This window comes from Hibiscus syriacus, unplaced genomic scaffold (assembly GCF_006381635.1).
Source record: "Hibiscus syriacus cultivar Baekdansim isolate YM2019G1 unplaced genomic scaffold, ASM638163v2 tig00113124_pilon, whole genome shotgun sequence".
In the NCBI taxonomy this organism is placed as follows: domain Eukaryota; kingdom Viridiplantae; phylum Streptophyta; class Magnoliopsida; order Malvales; family Malvaceae; genus Hibiscus; species Hibiscus syriacus.
In genome coordinates this window covers 1316571-1336551 of record NW_024063444.1, presented here as the reverse complement: position 1 = coordinate 1336551, position 19981 = coordinate 1316571, and the positions used below count along the sequence as shown (strand labels likewise).

The window sequence follows — 19981 nt, the reverse complement described above, 5'->3', positions numbered from 1 at the left end:
GGGATGTATCACTATTATAATCCAGATATTCTTTGAATAATAATGGAAAAACAATTCCTTGAACGCGCCTTTTATTTTGGATGAGATAGATTATTATTATAATCCAGATATTCTCTGAATAATAATGGAAAAATGCATCCCCTGGAACACGCATTTCCTTGTTGGTAGATTTTTTCTTAGAATCTCAATGAACTCAAGTTTTATTTTTTATCAGGATGGGAACGTTTAGATTGAAACACGTTTTCTTTTTCTTCGGATTGAATCTTATACAGCGTCAGACACTATATATATGAAAGATGAAGCAAGTGGTCCTCAGTACTTTACCTTCCGTGTTTCTTTATTATTATATTATATATCATTTTTATAGATTTTTCAATCGTTTTCAATGGCAACTAAATGTTCATTATCTTATCTTCCAAATGATATATTAGCTCGGATTTTACGTTGCGCTGCTTCTAATTCTATTAAGGACTTTCTCCACATTCTTTTAACTTGTTGGGACTTCTGTTTGGCATCCAATTATAGAATCATATTTGTAAATGTTCGACTTCATCAGTATACCTTGAAACCTTTGGATCGTTATGAATGACTGCTTATATGAAAAGCTTATGTTTCCAGAAATCTAGATGCATTGTTTAGGGAAGGTATAATGGAGTGTTTTTCTAAATATTGTGCCAATGTTGAACTTGATTTTCATATCTTGAAGGAAGCCTCTACCATGGGTGTCATCGAAGCAACTTACGCTTTAGATATTTGATTGTTTCACATAAAATAGAGACTGCAATAAGGGTATCAAGTGTTGTCATGCCTAAACCTAATACATTTAAATATGAAGCAAAAAAAGCTTCTTCACTGCAGATATATGACTATGTCAACTATTGCCAAAATATTTTCAGTTTTTTACCTTAAAAAGATTCCACAAACATATTGCGCATGTGATGACACATTTAGAAGTTGTTTTTATTGTTTATGGAATCGTGAAAGCAATATTGTAATTGATTTTATTCTTAGTAGGATTAATTAAATTCAATACGACATTTGTTATAGAGTTGGACTATAAAAACAACAAACCATGAACATTACATTAATAACAAACTATTAATCATGGCATTAAGAATACCAAACCAACGAGTTAGAAATATGACACATCTATTGCACACCTTAAACAATAAATAAAAGCATAGTAATACACCTTAAACAGTAAATATAAACATACACGTGTGTCCTAAAACAGACATTTTTAATGCTGTTACGATGTCTGATTGTGTTTGAACCACGCTTCTGGGTCTTCATCATCTATCTCTGTGTTCCCGAACTAATTCAATTTTATTTGTTCGGTAGTCGAACCCGAAGCATCATCATCAACATCATCAAACTCTACAAACAAATCCACGTGAGATACAGAAAGAGAGTAATATGTTTCAATCATTCCACAAAGGTCGACATCATCACTTAGAAGAAAACCCTTAAATAAAACAGACAACCTAAAATATACCAAAGAGATTCTTATTTTCCTCTTGAGATTAACCTTTTTTTTCTATTTTACGCTTCAACTCCTCAAGTGATTTTTGTTGTTGAAAGATATGCTTAAATTTTTGAAATAAAAAAACATTTGCCTAAATAGTAGCCATCATAGCTAAACAACTCAAGCTTTTTCCTGGATAGATCAAACTTAGATGTCACCTCACACATATATATAGCCCTTACAAAGCGCGTCATATAAAACGAGCATACCTAATTTACTGTATCATCTTTGTCCTTTTTCGTAAAAAAACATTAAACATCATTCAAAAACATATTTTTTATAAATACAAAATAATGAATAAAGAAACATAACAAGATTGAAAACCAAATAAGCGACAAAAACATAAAGAGAAACATAACAAATTGATACAAAATACATAAAAAATAAGATTCAAATACATAATAAAGAAATAATTAATAAAAACATTACAATTTTATTATATCTATCGATCTCTCCTAGAATGTGTTCCGCAAGGTTGTGGTCGTCTAGTTCGAGAAGGTTTATTCTTATCTGTTGTTGCTCATCTTCACTCTCCTCCCCACCATAATCATCGTCATCATCCTCATTATCGGCTTCAACAACATTATCTCGGTAAGGGGTGAATATTGATGTATCACCTCAGTAAAATAAAGATCCTATAGGTATTTGACTGACTATCCCACCACTCCCTAAGAACTGCAAAAAATGTGAAAAATCAGACATCGATGTATACGACGCATACTGCAGACGTAGTATTTTTGGTGGAGAACCACCCGCAAGATAATTCACGTAAGAACTAAATGTCAAATCCGCAAGCATATACGAAAAATACACTCCATGGGGTGTTATAAAACTCTGCAGCCTCTGTGCGTAGCCATGAACCGACATATTTGGAATCTCAACTGGTGGATATTGCATATGATCCAACAACGAGGGCATCTGAAACGAGGTGGTATACCCATGTAAGATGGAGGGCTAGGGATGTATATCGGTGTCACTGGCGGTTGGTGTGAAGGTCCCGGTGGCATAGATGCAAACAACCCGGAAACACCTGCTCTTCGTCCAGTAGTGGGGGACGATGATGTTATGATGTCGGACGTCTTGGTTGCTGACGATGAATTGACCCCCTATTGTTTCCTCTGAAAGTAAGAATAACTTCCCGTTTACATTGAACCATTTTATATAGCCAGGTCAAACCATGCAACCAGTTTCTGATATATATTATCGATGGGGCAAGCATTGATGTTAGATCTCCCACATCACCAACCAATCTATGTGTTTCACCAACCAATTCACATTTTTTGCCCTGCCTATCAACATTATGCATGTTGTCCATATTTCTTGGTGCTTCGAAAATGTATTATGAAAACCAAATTGATGAAGCACGCGATCAATCGGATGTCACTCAACAACAACATACCAAATAAGGGGAACAACTTCCATCCATACATCCAATAGCCCATTCAAGTTAGGTGGGATACAAACCGTAAATTCATTGTTCAAATACGACAACCATTTGAACTAAAATAAAAAATATAGATTTATTATCAAAATTAAAATGAGATTCGAATTATATCAATACTATTAAATTAAAAATGATAATAAAAAATGTACTTTTCCATCAATAATGGAAAGGCATATGGGTCATTCACGATCGGGCACAAAAAAGGCATACGATACCATGAATACGATGATTTTTCTTTTTATTTGACCACCTAATATATATATATATATATATATATATATATATATATATATATATATATATTATTCTATAATAATAAATAAATATTATTTAAAAATAAATTTACTCTTGATACCATAACAGTAATGGAAAGACATATGGTTCATTCATTATCGGGCACAAAAAAGGCATGCGGTATCATGTCCATGATTGGATAAGCATGAAACACCCGCTAATAGTAGCCTTACTATATTTTTTCGGTTGACATATTTCTTTAAATAAAAATGCCAACACAGCAGCCCCTAACTTAAAGTGTCAGCTTCTTTAAAATCAATAAGATACCACAACCACATACAATGTACTTGATTCCGAGATTTGTCGGGCATCAATTTCCCTCCAATGAGTTGTAGAATATATGCCCAAAAAAAATACTTTTGCGTTGTCCTCCGAACAATTTTCGAACAACTCTTTAAATTCACTTTTCAACCACAGTAATCTTATTCGATCACCGTTAAAACTGGGCGGCATCTTCCCAAGATACTCCATGCATAGACCCCCCCCAATCATCATCTGCCACACCACATATGACAGTTCTATCTACTGGTAGCCCAAGTAAATATCCTTCAGTGTAATCATGCACTCCCCATATGGTCGATGGAACTTGTGACTCTGGCCTCCATCTCTCAATGAGTGCAGAAATCAGGGCGGGTTCAAGTTTACAACCTCCTTAAACTTTTTCTAAGTAATCGTATCCAGCCATAGACAAATATGGCCAGATATGCCTCGGTGTTGTCATCTTCTAATTGCAAATAAAAACTTCTAATTTACGATCATTTTTCTAACAAATAAATTCTAAGCATTAAAATCTGAAGTACTATTTATGAGTTCTTTAAATAAATTCTAACAATTTAAATCATATATAATTGATTCCATAATATTCGTAAATTTAGAAAGAATATAATTTTGTATTCTTATCGTATCTACAAAATGACTCGAAATATGTTCAACATCTAATCGTAACAACGCTCCTATTTTTTTTTACTTGTAATTAAAAATATTAATTAAATTAGTTTAAAATAAATAAAAAATTAAAATAATAATAAAATTACTAAAAACTAAATAATTATATAAACAATTATAACTTGTTTATATATATAATATATTGAAAGAAAATAGAATTTATGTGTGCTTTTTTTAGCTGGTAATGGGATTTATATAGAGAATGGGTTGAGGCGGGAGAAATCGGGCGAGAAGGCACACCCTAGGGGTAGCGTCTGTCAGAAAATTAAGGGGAATGCGAGCTCCGTAGGATGCGCCTTCCAGGGGATAGTCAATCCAAGCGGTTTTACAGGAAGGCACGTTTCATTGAGTGCGCCTTACTATTTTCCCTGATAATGCGCGTTTTGTTAAATGCGCCTCATTCTCTCAAGTGTTAGATCGGAAAATTTTTTTGACTCGATGACTGATAGGTAATATTTTATTTCAAAAGTAATTTTTTTTCAAAAAACCGGAAGTTGAGGTATGCGGCCTATTTGATGGCGTAATACGACAAAAAAATACGCAGGTGGTGAGCTACAAATAGATTGTCCATGTTTGATGAATCGATCACATCGAAAAGATATATTTTTGGTTATTGATAGCAGATTTCAAGACCATGTCTGGCCCAAATACAAAAGAAAGGCCGGTTCAAGACCATGTTTGATGAATTGATCACATCGAAAAGATATATATTTGGTTATTGATAGCAGACTTCAAGACCATGTCTGGCACAAAGACAAAAGAAAGGCCGGTTCAACCAGGATTTGCTTCATCAACTCTCTTCATTTTATATATTAGCTCCATTAGGTCATCACTGAAATATCAATAACACAAGCCCCTTGTTATTTCTTTATTCTCCTTTTCTCTTATTCTTTCCTTCATCTAATAGTCCATATCTTCGTTCCCTAAAAAAGAGAAACAAAATTAAATTGAGTCTCACCGTGAATCCCTCTATGATCCAACTTCCTTGATGAGTCATGAACTGTTTTCCTACTTAACTATTTTAGTTAAGGGATCAACAAAATTCTTCTCAAGACATCTTGAACTCCATATTTCATACTCATATTTAATTCGATTGTACATTCTCTTATCAATATGGACTTTTTTTTTAACACAGTTTATAGCTTGAATCCTTAAAAACACAATGACTGTAGTTTTCTTTACCCCATAAGAAATCTGAATAAATAAATCTACCATTCTCCATATTTTCTCTGTCTTTTATCTATTTTTTTATGCTGAAGTGAGAGAAATTTTTTACATGAATCACATCAAAACTAATTTTTTTTATGTAAAAGGATTAACTTTTATCTTCTTCTTCTTTTTTATTGGTTGCTCTTCCGATTCTCAAAGCTTCGCCTGACCTAATCCATATCGACCCGGGTAGTACACCTAGTTTAGGCGGGTAAGTCTCCCAACGAAGATTTTCTGCATACACAAGGACTAGAACTCGATACATATTTAAATAATTCAAGCTGCTTACCGCTTAAATCAACCCGTTTGTATTTTTATCTTTGATTAAACAAATAAAATTTAAAGGATAAAACACTTTAGCCTCGTGAAATCACATAAGACTATCTAATTCATGCATGCAAATCAAGAATTCACATATTGCACGCGATCAAAATTCATAAATGATTTTAAATATTTACAGTTTTTAATATTTTTAAGATAGAAACAATTATTTCTTAAACACAAAGTACCTTTATTAATATCATATAAAATATATAAAAAAATTCTCTCAATTTTACTCAAATATATTAGAGTGGACTAGTTAATTGTTAACGTTAAAGAAAAAACACTTAATATCAATATAGACATAAAATGACTTAAGATTATTATCTATTGTATTTAATAGCACTATTCTCTATTAACTACTCTCTCACAATTAGGGATGGGCACGGGTCGGGTTTGGGTTCGGCCAACCTGACCCGAAAATTTCACACCCTCCACTCTATCCGATCCGACCCAAAAATATATGCCCTCCACCCGGCCTCACTTTTCGATATTAAATCTGAATTCGACCCGACCTGAAATAATTAAAAATACTATTTTTTATTCAATAAAAATAAGGATTTAACTGGAAAAAAATATATAGAGGGGGTATCATTGTAATTATCCTTAAATATATAAGGTAAAATTATATTTTTTTCGAGTCAGGTCGGGTACTTTTCACTCTAAATCCGAACCTGACCTGACCCCTAATTTTTTTAAAAGATTTGGTCGGTCGGAACCTGTCGGGTTCAAGTCTCATAACCATCCCTACTCACAATTCACAAATAAAAAAATGACTTAAAATTCATCATAGTAATTATTATATATTATGACCAAATTAATATTATGCTTTACCAGATAATCAAACTTAATTCTTAATCTCTAGAGATCTAATTTTTCATGGCAATTGTAAATTAAAATAGTAAGCATAGTTACGAATAATGTATCATGTAAATTTTCATGAAAGAGATATGTACAAGATACACACAAATACTAAATCTTTCATGAAATAAATGTTAAACATACACTTTCAAATCAACCATTTAGGAATTTTCTTCTTTCTTATTATTAGCTTGTAACAAATTATGCTTCAATACTTTTTAACTCAAATAGTATTTTTAAAAGCATACACACTTTAAGCTCAATCATTAATTTAGTAATTCTACATTGCCCTAGTTTAATCTAATTATTCTCCCTTTGTAGAAGATTAGTCTTTAAGGCTCAACAATTTATAAACAATGTACAATAAAACATGAATTAAATAGTAATAAGTTAAATTTAATCTAATTTTATAGGTGAAGATATAAGATCTAGGCATACTTGTTCATTTTTTATGCGTTGGATAGTTCAAATTCTCTTAACATCATTTTTCATCAGAATGATCTTAAAATTTATTACGAGAATTGTATCAACAACAATATTAATAAAGACAAGTAAGAATATACACTTTTCTGTTTACTGGTATATACATATCCTGCTCTTAACTCGCAAATCTTAATTCTCAGATCAGTAAATTCGATTTCTGATGTCCATATTTTTAAACCTTTCAAGGGAATAATTGTTGTAACCTTAACAGCAACACTTAGCTGTTCGAGACCACACGTGAAATCGGTTCAAGCTGGTGCCATGCTCCATCCAAGCTTCACTTAGCTGTTCTATATTCGGGTATTACCTTGGCATCAATAGGAGGCCTGGGAGTGGTTCGTTTTAGTCAAAACATAAACATTCTAACCTTGACTGACACTAACTTCATGCAAACCATTACTGTCACCATGTGGACGAATATCAGATATGACTTATGAGCATCGAGGAGAAAGTTCTGCCTCTATCAGTAGACGAATCCGACCTGAAGCGACTAGCGATTCTAAGTCCATTATTCTGCATCTTCCATTATACTTTGGTTCATGGCCTGTAAATGTCCATAGCTTAGTAAAAACGAATATATCCAACGTAAATAGAAAGGTCAATCATAGCTAAAGTAAGACCAACACTGAATGATAAGCTAAAACATGTTCAATCATAATTTATAATGAAATTAAGGTTAAAATTTTGGTTATAAAATTGGTTTTCTGGTGTCAAAATTTGTGGTTGGATGGCTGTTGTAATGAGGACGTTTTTCTTCTCCATGCATTACGCATGGGAAGCGTGCGTTACTACCCAACAAAATCAAAGAAAAAAATCTGTAGTTGTGCTTGCATTGAGAGTCGAAAATGAGACTTCTTGCTTACTAATCAGGTTTTCTAACAAACAGAGCTACGAAAGCTTGCTACATAAATTGCTTTAAACAAATTATTTATGATCTCAATAACACCATACGCCTACTGAACGGGAGCCAACCGGGAACGAAATCTTGGTTCTTGTGGCTTAGATTAACATTATTTTGGTGAACTACTTACGAAAGCGTGGGTTTGATTAATATATTTGCATCAATAACTTATGATCTGAATAATTAAAATTCAACTGGAACTGCTGAAAAGGGAGCAACTCTCACTACATAAATCAACACGAGAGAAATCCATGGCAGGAGCGTGTTCTAAGATATTTGCATATTCATTTCGTGTCTAATTACACCCATCAACCACTGCTAATTGCTAATGAACGAAGTAACTACATACTTGAAGCTGGGTGCATGAAAGAAGAAACCGAAAAATCCTTTTAATCTTGATGCTATTTTAACTAGTCAGGGTTATCAACATACTCGTACTCTAAAGATCTACAAGAGAAAGTATCAACTCTGCTTCTCTTCCCCCTTTCATGTATCAAGCAAAACACACAGAACCATATCCTTCCTACCATATCATTTGTCATCCCAGCCAACGATCTGCTGCTTAAGTTCTTCGATTTTAGAAGCCAACTCCTCCCTGTTTTTCTGCAAAATACCAGTGAATGCGGGATTAATACCTTCCTTTATGGCATGCAATGATTAATTTAGAACCTTGATTGTTTAAAAGCCAGGCTGCACTTACCTTGAATATCATGTTAGAATTCAAATCTAATTTTACTACTTATGCTGGCAAGGCATGGATAATTCTAGAAGATTCTTGATTAATGAAGCATGATCTTGAATTACTTAAGAACTAAGCATGGAAAATAAACATGTGACAATTGATGATTGAAGAGAATTTCATTAAGACAATGAACTTCATCTGGCAATACAATAAGAATTTAGAAATGCCTAGATCTTTCATTAAGGAGGTTAATTACCCTTATAAATATATGTCTTTAGCATTAATATAAATGTATGCAAAGTGAAAGAGAAGGAATATGAGGAAAAGCTTAGAAAAGCAAGAATGAGAGATAGCTTAGAAAAGCTATGAGAGAATTGAGTAAAGCTATTAGAGAGAAGGTAAAGCTTAGCAAAGCATAGAATATCGAAGTTGTGTTTGTAAACTAGCAGGAGCTAGTGTTATAAAATAGTGAGGTTGTGCTTGTAAACTAGCCGCAGCTAGTGTTATAGTGTTGTAGTATTGTAATGTTGTAATATTAAGGTAACGTTGTTGTAACGCATTTTGTTTCATATCAATAATAATTTCGAGTTGTAAAATTATTGAGTGCCCACCTACGCTTCCAACATATCAGATATCGGGAGGTGAACCAGAACGTGTAGCCAAGACCCGCAACTTCTATGAATTTAGGGAACTGAATTTTATGATCACAATCGTTAGCGAAAAGGAATATGAAATGCTTTATTCATATGGTCCAAAGAAACTCGGAATTCAGATTTAAAACGCACCAACGGAATTGAATCAATAGCACCGACAAGAGCAGATGCTAGCCACAAAGCAACCAAGGCACCACTTCCATATAATATGATTGAAAATGCATCTTCATTGTCAAGCTGCAAATGTTTAGTGATCCAATCGTCAGAATTGATTAAGAGACCATGAGAAATGAATAGTACTGTAAAAAAGAAGCAAACTACAAAACGAAACTCTCAAAGTATGATGAATTGAATGTGAGCAAAGTTACAAAACTGTTTGAAATCGAATCATTTTTATACCAACTATAGAAACAGGGATAAAAGAAGGACAAACAAGACAAAATGATCAGCCAAAATCATGGGGAAAGCGATCGATAAGAATTAAACAAAGAAAATGAATTTAAACAAATTTAGTTGCTCTGGTAACCGCTCAGATCGACATGATAGTCGATGATTCATAAAATTTTCATAAATTGTACTAATCATCATAGCAATCAAATTACAAATTCATAAAAGTTGTGAAACCCCCTAAAATGGAGCTAAATGATAGAAGTGTGAAAAATGCTTCAAAGCTCTAAGGTGAAAACACAATATATCATTTCAGGACAGAATATATGTGCAAAGGGAATATGACCCTCTAAGGATCTTAATATAGAAAAATAAAACAAAAGCATATCCTAAACTCGCAAATAAGTCCAAAATCCAAATAACAATGAGTGAGAGTGTTGAAACGCTAATAGATTGAAAAATTTTCTATTCCATAATGAATATCAGTATTTCAACTGGTCCTTCTATATACAAAAAATCTTCTAACCATCTAACTGAATATCTAACTAATTACAAACTAACTCTCAACACTCCCCCTCAAGTGTTGAGGGTTTAATGTCTTTAACCCCCAACTAGTTCATCAGGTAGTGGTGCTGTTGGACTCCCAAGGCTTTTGTTAAGATGTTAGCCAGCTGTTCTGCTGAAACAATATGAGCAGTCTGCAGCAGCCCTTCTTGTATCTTATCTCTCACGAAGTTGCAGTCGATCTCTATATGTTTTGTACAATCATGAAAAACCGGATTTGCAGCTATTTGTATCGCAGCCTTACTGTCTCAAAAGATCGTCACTGGTGTTTTGGTTTTACCTTCTAATTCTGCCAGCAGCCCTTTTAACCATATAATTTATGCTGTTGTAGCTAAACTTCTATACTCCGCTTTAGCAGATGATCGAGCAACCGTGTTCCAATTGTTTTCTCATTTCCAAAAAAATATTTTATATGTTCTTTTTGTACTTTACATTTTAATAGTATTATTATGTTCAAAATAAAACGATAAAAGTGGCTTCGTATGGGGAGTATTGATCCAATTGCTGAGATGGCTCACTTTGTTTTGTCTCAACTTCTCTTCTTAAATTTTATTGTAATTTATTAATTTTATACATTGATATAAAAGTCTATGTTCGTTTCTAAATAAAAGTATTCTCAGGTATTACGTAATTTACTTGGAAATAAATCCACTACATATTTCAGCTTCGTATTTTTTTTTCAATTTAAAACTTTGGAAATTGGTTTTAATTTATTAGGTAAACAAAGGTAATGAAAAATAGAAACTATTAAAGTATAATATTTTTCATCGATTACTTAGATCTTAGAATCCAACTCATGTTAATAAATTGACCAGAGGTTGATTATAATATGAATTTTTAAAATTATAGTTGAAAATTTAAAATTATAGGGATTTTGGGTGTATTTTTTTGTTAAATTTAATAATAAAAAAGTTAAATGGTTTTTAGAGACAATTTGTCATTTTCAGATAATAGTATTTTTTATTAATTCAACATGTTTTTTTATCATGTATTATAATATTTTATTTACAATATATATATATATATATATATATATATATATATATATATATATAAGATTTTAATGGTTGAAGGAAAATATAATGAAATTAACCCAATAATTCTCTTCTTCTTATTCTTCTTTTTCCATTTTGTGAATGATAAACATGTTGAGAGAACAAAAGGCAAAGGACATGAGTGGAGAAACCAGCTATAAAGCTCACATCCAAACCCATTTGTTTGGTCTTATTCAAAACTCTTGCTTCAACACAGAGTTTGTAGTTTTACATATGATAAATAGGGATGGGCATGAGATTCAAACCCGACCGGGTCAGGTTTTTAAAAAAAAAAATATATTCGGGTTAGATCGGGCCTAATTTTTTAAAGGTGATGTTCGAGTCGGGTTCGTGTTTAGGGTGAAAAAATTCAACCGGACCCGATCTAAAAAATATAATTTTATCTTATATATTTAGGGATAATTATAATAATACTCCTCTATATATTATTTTTTCAATTAAATATATATTTTTATTGAATAAAAATAATATTTTATTATTATTTCGTGTCGGGTCGGGTCAGGTCGGATTTTATCTCAAAAAATCGAGTCGGATTCAGGTCGGGTGAAGGGTGTAAAATTTTTGGGTTGGCCGAAACCCGAGCCAAATCCGACCCCGTGCCATCCCTAAATTGATAAAACAAATTGATTAATTAATAAAAACTATAATATGGTATGCTTAAATATAATTAATAAGAAATGTAATACGTATACATCTATTTATATTTATGATTGAAAGTATTACACATTTAGAAAAATTATGTTATACTTATATTTCTAAGGTTGATTTAAAGATGTGAATAGTAATAATAATAATAATAATAATAATTGAAAACTCGTTATAAATAAAACTCATTTCGTTTAATGTTTAATAAACGTTAAAATTATTTGGACAATATGGAAAATAAAAAGAATAGTATACGGAGGAAGTCCATCTGGTCACTTCATGAAGTCGGTCAAATGTAAGGTGTCTTTCGCATAGCGCCTGAGCCGTAGAGCAACAAGAGACATGCAAAGTGGCCCTATCGGCTTCTCTCTTGCACTGTTCATTTTATTTTTTCAATATCCCTATGAATTATTATTTTTCAAACCATTATCTCATCATGTTTTCCTTTGATAAATAATAATCTGAACAATAATTGTTTGAAGCAAGTGTGTATATATAACTATTTCATATTTTTAAATTATATTTTCAACCCAACTTAATTTTCGATTTAATTTTAATTCAAAACATGACAAAGCAAATAAAATCCAAGTGAGCATCCAAAACCATTAAGGGAATGTTGTTTGTGTTTTGATCGTACGGACATTACTTATTCGTCCATATATATATATATATACTTCAAAAATAATATATTTGGCCAGAGAAGCAAAGTTAATCGCAAATAAAATATAAATGTCAGCCCAATTATTTGGAAATGATTCCATCACTTTAGTGTTCTTAATGTGAATTCTTGCGAATGACAGGAGAGCATTTTCTATTTCTTTTAAAATATTATAATATTTTATTTCAATGTATTAAAATAATATATATCCTTTATTTTTTATTGTTGTGAATAATATTATAATTAACTTTATAACCCATTTTTTTCTATTTAAATATGTTAAAAGAATGCCATTCACGTAAAGATATATAAAAAAGTGTATATATGTATACGCACACACATGATTTCATTCTTTTTTGGATGGAAAAGCCTAATTTGACGCCTTTTTCTTATTTTATTTTATTCATAAAATATACTAAAAGTCTTACTATTAGATTTGGCGAGTGCAGTACACATGTACTTGAGGAATCCCCCCCCCCAATCTTCGACTGGCTAGGTAGTTTGTTTAACTTCATTAATTCAACTCATCTATTGATAATTTTTTTCCAAAACACATTGAAATTCTAACAGAAACTAAGATAATATAAATATTTTTGACCTTTCAGTTTCGTTTTAATTATTCTCTCATAAAAAGTTTCAATTATAAAATTAAACTTTTTGAATTGTTTCTTTTCATCATTAGAACATTAACGATAAGATGTTATGATATTTTAATATGGACGTGGAAGTTCATTCTTTTTTATTTATGTTCGTGATGACTTGAATTTTACTTTGTTTTTCACTTCATCAAAAATTAAGGGTTTTTTTCTCATTTTCAATCGCCGTAGAAAATGTTGTTCTTCAGCGAAGGGAGAGTTGGTGTTTATTCGAAAATTCAGTGAAAAACATTTTTCTTAAAAGAATAATAACATATATCGAAGTTAACCTCATTGTACGATCAAAATATTCAAAGATTAAAGTTTTAGATGGATTTTTATTGATTTAAAATTTATCAAAAAAAAATCTTATGATGTGTTATATTAAAAAATCTAAAATTAATGAGAAAATTCATTTACTAATAGAAATGAAAATTATAAAAATCAGATTACAAAAAGTTACCAAATTGACTAAAGTGGTTTTATAAAAAATAAAAATAAAAAATCGCATCTCCTATATAACCCTCGACTATCTCCAACAACCCACAAGCCAAGCTTCCCATATTTTAACGTTAGGCAAATCAACATGTCCTGCCCAACAATTGCGTCCACCGCAACCCACTTAACAAACGGCGGCGTTACCTCAGTTGACTGCCAGAAACAAGTCCGATCATGGCGGCTCCTCCGTTCCATCATGGCACTCCTTATGCCCACCTGCAACCGAGCCATCATCCAAAACCCACAAACCAAACACCACCGTCTTTACACTTCAAATTCTAGTGTTATCACAGGCACCATCTTCGGTTACAGGAGGGGAAAAGTCCGGTTCTGCATCCAAACAAACTCCAAGTCCTCCGACCCGATTCTACTCCTCGAATTCGCAGTTCCTACGCCGGTTTTGGCTCGAGAAATGCGAGGCGGTATACTTCGGATTACGCTGGACTGCACCGACTCCGAGTTCAGTTCGTCGATGCCGCCCTTGTGGACTATGTACTGCAACGGAAGGAAAGTCGGGTATGCGGTTAAACGCCGGCCTTCGAAAGCCGATACAGATGCTTTAAGACTGATGAGTTCGGTTGTGGTCGGGGCCGGAATGATTAGTGGGAAAGAACTCGAGAATGAAGATGATGAACTTATGTACTTGAGGGCTAACTTTCAGAGAATTCGTGGCTCAACTGATTCCGAATCTTTCCATTTGATTGATCCAGAAGGGAATGTTGGTCAAGAACTTAGTATATTCTTCTTCCGTTCTTGATCACCTCGTATTTGATTTCGAAATGATCGGATTGGTGTCCGGAAATAGGTTTTTTTTAGCAATGCCCCCCACTTTTTGAGCTGTGCTGATTAGCATGGCTTTAACAACGTGGTTAAAGAACCAGATTTCCATTGCTAAGATCACTAACTTTGCCTTATTTTTACCTTAATATTGTAATATTTTGATCGATCTCAATGTACACTTTTTCAAAGTGTTAATTGCATTTTATTTGACTAATAATTATAACGAAATTTAAGATATGATGATTAGATGCTGAAAGTATTAGTCATAATAATTTTATGTCTAATACTATCGGTTTAAATCATTATAAATATCGCTCAATCACGATTGATAAGAGATCTCTAATCTCCATAATCTTAGCAGACTTCTACCTTCTCCTTATTGTTTCCTCCTCACATGGGAAGACATCACATGACGATTGTTTAACTACCGACTACAATTCTTCATTAAAATTGAAAAAAAAATGAATTGTGAACAACTAATCAGCAAGTGGTGTTTACATCAAAGACAAGGAATTCGCATTCCCTCGGAGAGCACAACAACAGCAAAAGTTGTCCCCATAATCCAAAACAAACCCACCATTCGACATCTAACTGGTTTCAAACATTCAAATTTGGGTTAACAATAATGAAACTGTGTTCTAAAAACAGTAATCTGATATATTTACCTTCTCCCCATACACTTGTGAGTTAAGTTATAAAAGACTAAAAAAAATTCGTCCGAACCAAATGGATACTAAATCCATAAAATAATTCGAGTTTTTTCGTCTGAATAAATGTAAGATGCGAATATTTTAACAATACAGTATTGCATGAAATGGTTGAATATAAACCAGGCGAGTTCATTAAATGAAATGCCTTCATATGCATATATCATGAGAATTTGCTCAGTTCACAGTTCCATCACACCAATATGTATATCATTTAGCAGGAGCAAGAAAAATTCATCCCCTTTTATTATCTTCCAACTTGTTTTGTTCAGATTCTAACGAATTTTGAATTTAAGTTTATTTATAATATTTATATATATCTATATTAGGACGATGATGTTATTAATAATCGTATTGATTGTGGGGACTTAGTTCAAATGTTAGTGTGAGCTGGTTTTGATTCCTTGTGTCGTTTTAATAAAGAACTGGTCGCCGCCGGAGCGTGTGCAAATATTGTACTATGCACATGCAAGAAGGATCTATACTCAAATTATTTTCTTTACACGTACATACATATGAGATTCCTTTTTTTTTACGAGCCTGTTATTTGTTTTTTTGACATTACAATTTTGGGTCCATCAATCGATTTTAATGGCTAAAGAGAGTGATATTTTCCTTTGAAGTTATGAGTTCTATAAGTAACGTATGTAAGGTGTATGTAAGCGTTCATAACAATTTATTGAAATAATTTTAAACATATACTACCTTATAATCATCTCACGTTAATAAAAAAATTACAATTGAAAATGATATACTAGTTCATTATTGAGTCTTATGGCACACTTGTTATGCGGATGAAATACATTTAATGGGAAAAATCTTCAACAATATATAAATGACCTTTTTGGAAGTTATATTTTAATGACTGAGATCGCTTAATAGGTTAAAAAGGAATGCTTTTTAAGTGTAGTTTGGAAGCTGGAAAACGTATTAAATCATGCCTTCACGTTGCAATATTTCAGCGTCTGTTATTGCCGTTACTTTAGTTTTGGCAGTTAATTGATACGAGAAACTTACTGACAGCCGGCAACCTTGTGCTTAACTGTTACTTGTTTAGATTTTAAAATAATAATATAAAAACTTGTTTTTAATACAATACCGAAATCATCTAAACTTCAATTCGCCGCTCATAAATCAGAAAATAATTGTAAAGGAACAATGTTCTTGTTAAATTGTTTTATCCTTTTCCTATATGGAATCCGAAACTAAAACCCAAACCCAGTTGATGACTTTATTTTTGATACTAAGGCTAGGGCTGGGATAAGGGAAATGATCACGTGCGACAGTCTTAATATACGGTTAAAAAAGATGTTATTGATTTTGTTATTATTTAAATAATAAAATCGGTAAAAAATTACTGGAAACATTATTATTTCTACCGGTTTTGTTATTATTGAGCGTTTTACCGAATTTGGTAATATATATACGATAGAAAAATAATATTTTAGGGAGCGCTTTACCAGATATATTATCAAGCTCAGTTAAGCGTCTAATATTAATAAAATCGATAAAAATAATAATATTTTAAATAAATTTTTACCGATTTTATTATTTAAATAATAACAAAAACTGATAATATTTTTTTAACCATATATTAAAGATGCGCAGCGTAGAACTTTACGATAAGGGTTAGAGTCTTGGGCTATAAACTACTAAAAAACAATATAAGAATTGATTATTTAATCATTGCTTCTTTTTTAAATTTTAAATCACTCATGTTGAGCATATAATTATACTGAAGAATTCAACAGAAAAAAAAACCATAAAATTTAGAGCTATATTTAGGTACTTTCATTACCAGTCAATCATAAGACGTCAATGATAAAAAATATATTTATTCTAAAAATTAATATTACTTTTTAATTTATTGATAATATGTTTATAATTTTCTTAATTGAAGTAACCAGTCTTGTCAAAAAGTAAAAATATTCAAAATTATAATAATTGTTTACAACTATTATTTTAAACTAAATATAGAATTTAATTATTTTTCTATAACATTGAAACTAGCCATTTTAAATCATATAAGAATTATACATAGGAAAAGTTAAAAACTCAAGCAAAAGACTCGAACAAAAAATAGATATGAGCAAATCTGACTGCAATGACGAATGAACCACAAAAGGAGATTAAGCTAGTGAAAGACCACCGAGAACTGCAAATCATAGTCGAATGTCTTGAGAAACTATCCATGAATGCAAAAGCACGTATTCAAATTCAATTCGGTGGTCCATATCAGGGAAGATCATCAGGATTACAAATAAGCATCATCTTGTTAAGTTATGGCGTCGTGAAATCCAATCTTGAGAAAACATAAAATAAAAAAGAATATGATCAAACGATCGAGAAAAAAAGATGAAAAACGTGCTATAAAGTTAGATAAAAACGTGTCACAAAAGTATAAATATTCTTATTAAAAAACTAAAAAAGAAACAAAGAGAAAAGAGAATTGACGATTATTAGATTAAAATCCATAGTTATCAACACATATTTTTTAATGCATATTGTTATCGTAAAATTTAACATAAATTAAGTGACCAATAATGTTATAAAGTCATACGGTATTATAAGTATCATGAAAATAAAAATATAGATACTATTAAAGTTGTATTTATATTTTGATGAGGGACATAGTTATAAGTACATACAATAATTGATTCTTAAATCAGTTATATAAAGGGTTATGGTCCACAAGAAATAGATGATCTCGTATTTTCTCTTATCTCGTCTGAAAGTTTATACTCAAGAGAATTCTATCTTCTTGGAAGATCACAATCGAAGAAAAATTCAAGGATTTCAACATATCAATTAGTTTAGGTACGCTTCCGTATCTAGTATTTATTCTAGTGATTTAGCATAATTAGATCCTGATTAATTTTCATATTTATTATGGTTTGATTATAACAACGATATACAATCAACATCAAAACTGGTGTTGTCGTCGATTAAACAAAATCAAAGAAGAAAACTTTGATTTGATCTATAGAAAACGACACAACCTCTAAAGAATTATTTTAATTTAATCACTAATCTATTAATTTTTCAATTAAATCATTTAATTATCAAATGATATCAATTAAGCTATGTGTTATCATTGAATAAATATTTAACGGGATAGTTAAAAGAATTGTATAATTATACATTTGGTCTTCGACATTTACACATTTTATTGATTTACTTTTCTATTTAGTTTAATAAGTTTGGATACCTAAACAGAACAAAAGTAATAGTGTCTTTACTAAACGTGTAGTTTACCCTAAAAATATTGTAGAGATTTCATCATTCTCAAAATAGAATATAATAAGTTGTAAAGTCTTCTTTCTTCCAATATAAAATATTACAATACAACAATCAACTCCACAACAAAAGTAAACCCCTTATACTACAATTATCAAAGATTTACTGAAGTGATTCAAATGCAACTGAGTGTAATTTTTTAAAGGTAAGCAACTAAGCAATATTATATTTATTAATTGGAGTTGTTTAATCTTATATTTAATTTTAGTATATTTAGTACAATATCACTCGTGGATGCATTTCAAGATTTAAAGGAGTGATGTGTATATTATGATTATGTGATAGTTATGTCTTTGACACATTTTAAAATCGTGCATTTTTTATTATTTACTTTAATTTTATTTCTAATTTTTAACTTGTTGTTTCATATAAATGATAGGACTAATATGTATTTGTAATGTTATCATCTATATTTGTTTAAAAATGAATAAATAATTAAAATAAAATTATGTGTAAAATTTAAAATTGTAAAAAAAATCCGACCTGTGTTAAAATTAAGTTGTGGCTCCGTCTCTAGTGAGAGGGGTGGAAAAACCTCAACCGCTAAATCAAATATTTTTTTGGTTAAAAGTTGTTTTTTATTAAATAAAAGTTGTTTTATATATCAAATATATAAATTTATATACTACCAATATATCAAATATAAATATTAAAAATGATATTATATGTATCTTTTTAAAAGAACATCTTTACATGTTAGTATGTTTTTAGTTTTTCCACACCTAATGTCATTGAAATATATTTTCAATTTTCAACAAAGATGGCTCACAGAGGGTGCAGTCCTGAAAAGAGGGGGGGGGGGGGAATCAAAGAAAGGGGTCTTGACAGAGTTTGCCTTTGTATGAAAAACGATGAGCATTATTTGCCTTTCCATTTCAAAGGGACCCTACGTTAGATATAATAATAATATCATTTCCCTTTTTGCACTCTCTAACTCATAATTTGTATATTTACATCTTATCTATCTCTAATAAGGTTTGTGTTTATGGGATTAAGGAGTTTGATTTACGGAATGTAAGATTACATCCTGGAATAACATTACTGGAATGTAAAATTACTATGATAATGATATATTACCTTGTTTGGTTCGTTTAACAGAAATATAAAATTACAATGTTTGGTTAAAAAATTATAAAATTATTTGAATACATATTTTACTAAATTATCTTTGTGATTTATGATTTTTAAAAAAAAGTTGAACTTTAATATTAATTGTAAATATTTGAATGAAAATTTATAAAAATATTTTAATCATTATACTATATAACTTTTGAGAAAAAAATACATTTAATGTATAATTAGTATATTAAGCTTATATTTTAAATAATTTAATAAGTATCATCTTTATTTATATAAAATATAATATAATAGAAAAAAATAATATTTTGATCTTGAGTGTTCAAAGATATTATTTGTCAATGTATAAGATTTATTTTT

General features: G+C 30.9%; 2 protein-coding genes and 1 pseudogene across 2 annotated transcripts; 1 reads left to right on the top strand and 2 right to left on the bottom strand.

Annotated features, from left to right (window-relative positions):
• Nucleotides 1–8514: 8514 nt before the first annotated feature.
• LOC120185720 (protein CURVATURE THYLAKOID 1D, chloroplastic-like) lies at nucleotides 8515–11483 on the bottom strand. The gene is made up of 4 exons (XM_039189864.1): nucleotides 11456–11483; nucleotides 9451–9617; nucleotides 9273–9356; nucleotides 8515–8586 (listed from the first exon to the last, which is right to left on the bottom strand). The coding sequence occupies exons 1-4, from the start codon at nucleotides 11481–11483 to the stop codon at nucleotides 8515–8517; spliced, it is 351 nt and encodes a 116-aa protein (XP_039045795.1).
• On the bottom strand, nucleotides 9832–9911 carry LOC120185875 (annotated as a pseudogene).
• A 2365-nt stretch (nucleotides 11484–13848) lies between the features above and the next one.
• LOC120185799 (protein MIZU-KUSSEI 1-like) lies at nucleotides 13849–14517 on the top strand. Its single transcript, XM_039189910.1, has one exon. It carries the CDS (start codon nucleotides 13849–13851, stop codon nucleotides 14515–14517), a length of 669 nt encoding a protein of 222 aa, XP_039045841.1.
• The last annotated feature ends 5464 nt before the right edge of the window (nucleotides 14518–19981 follow it).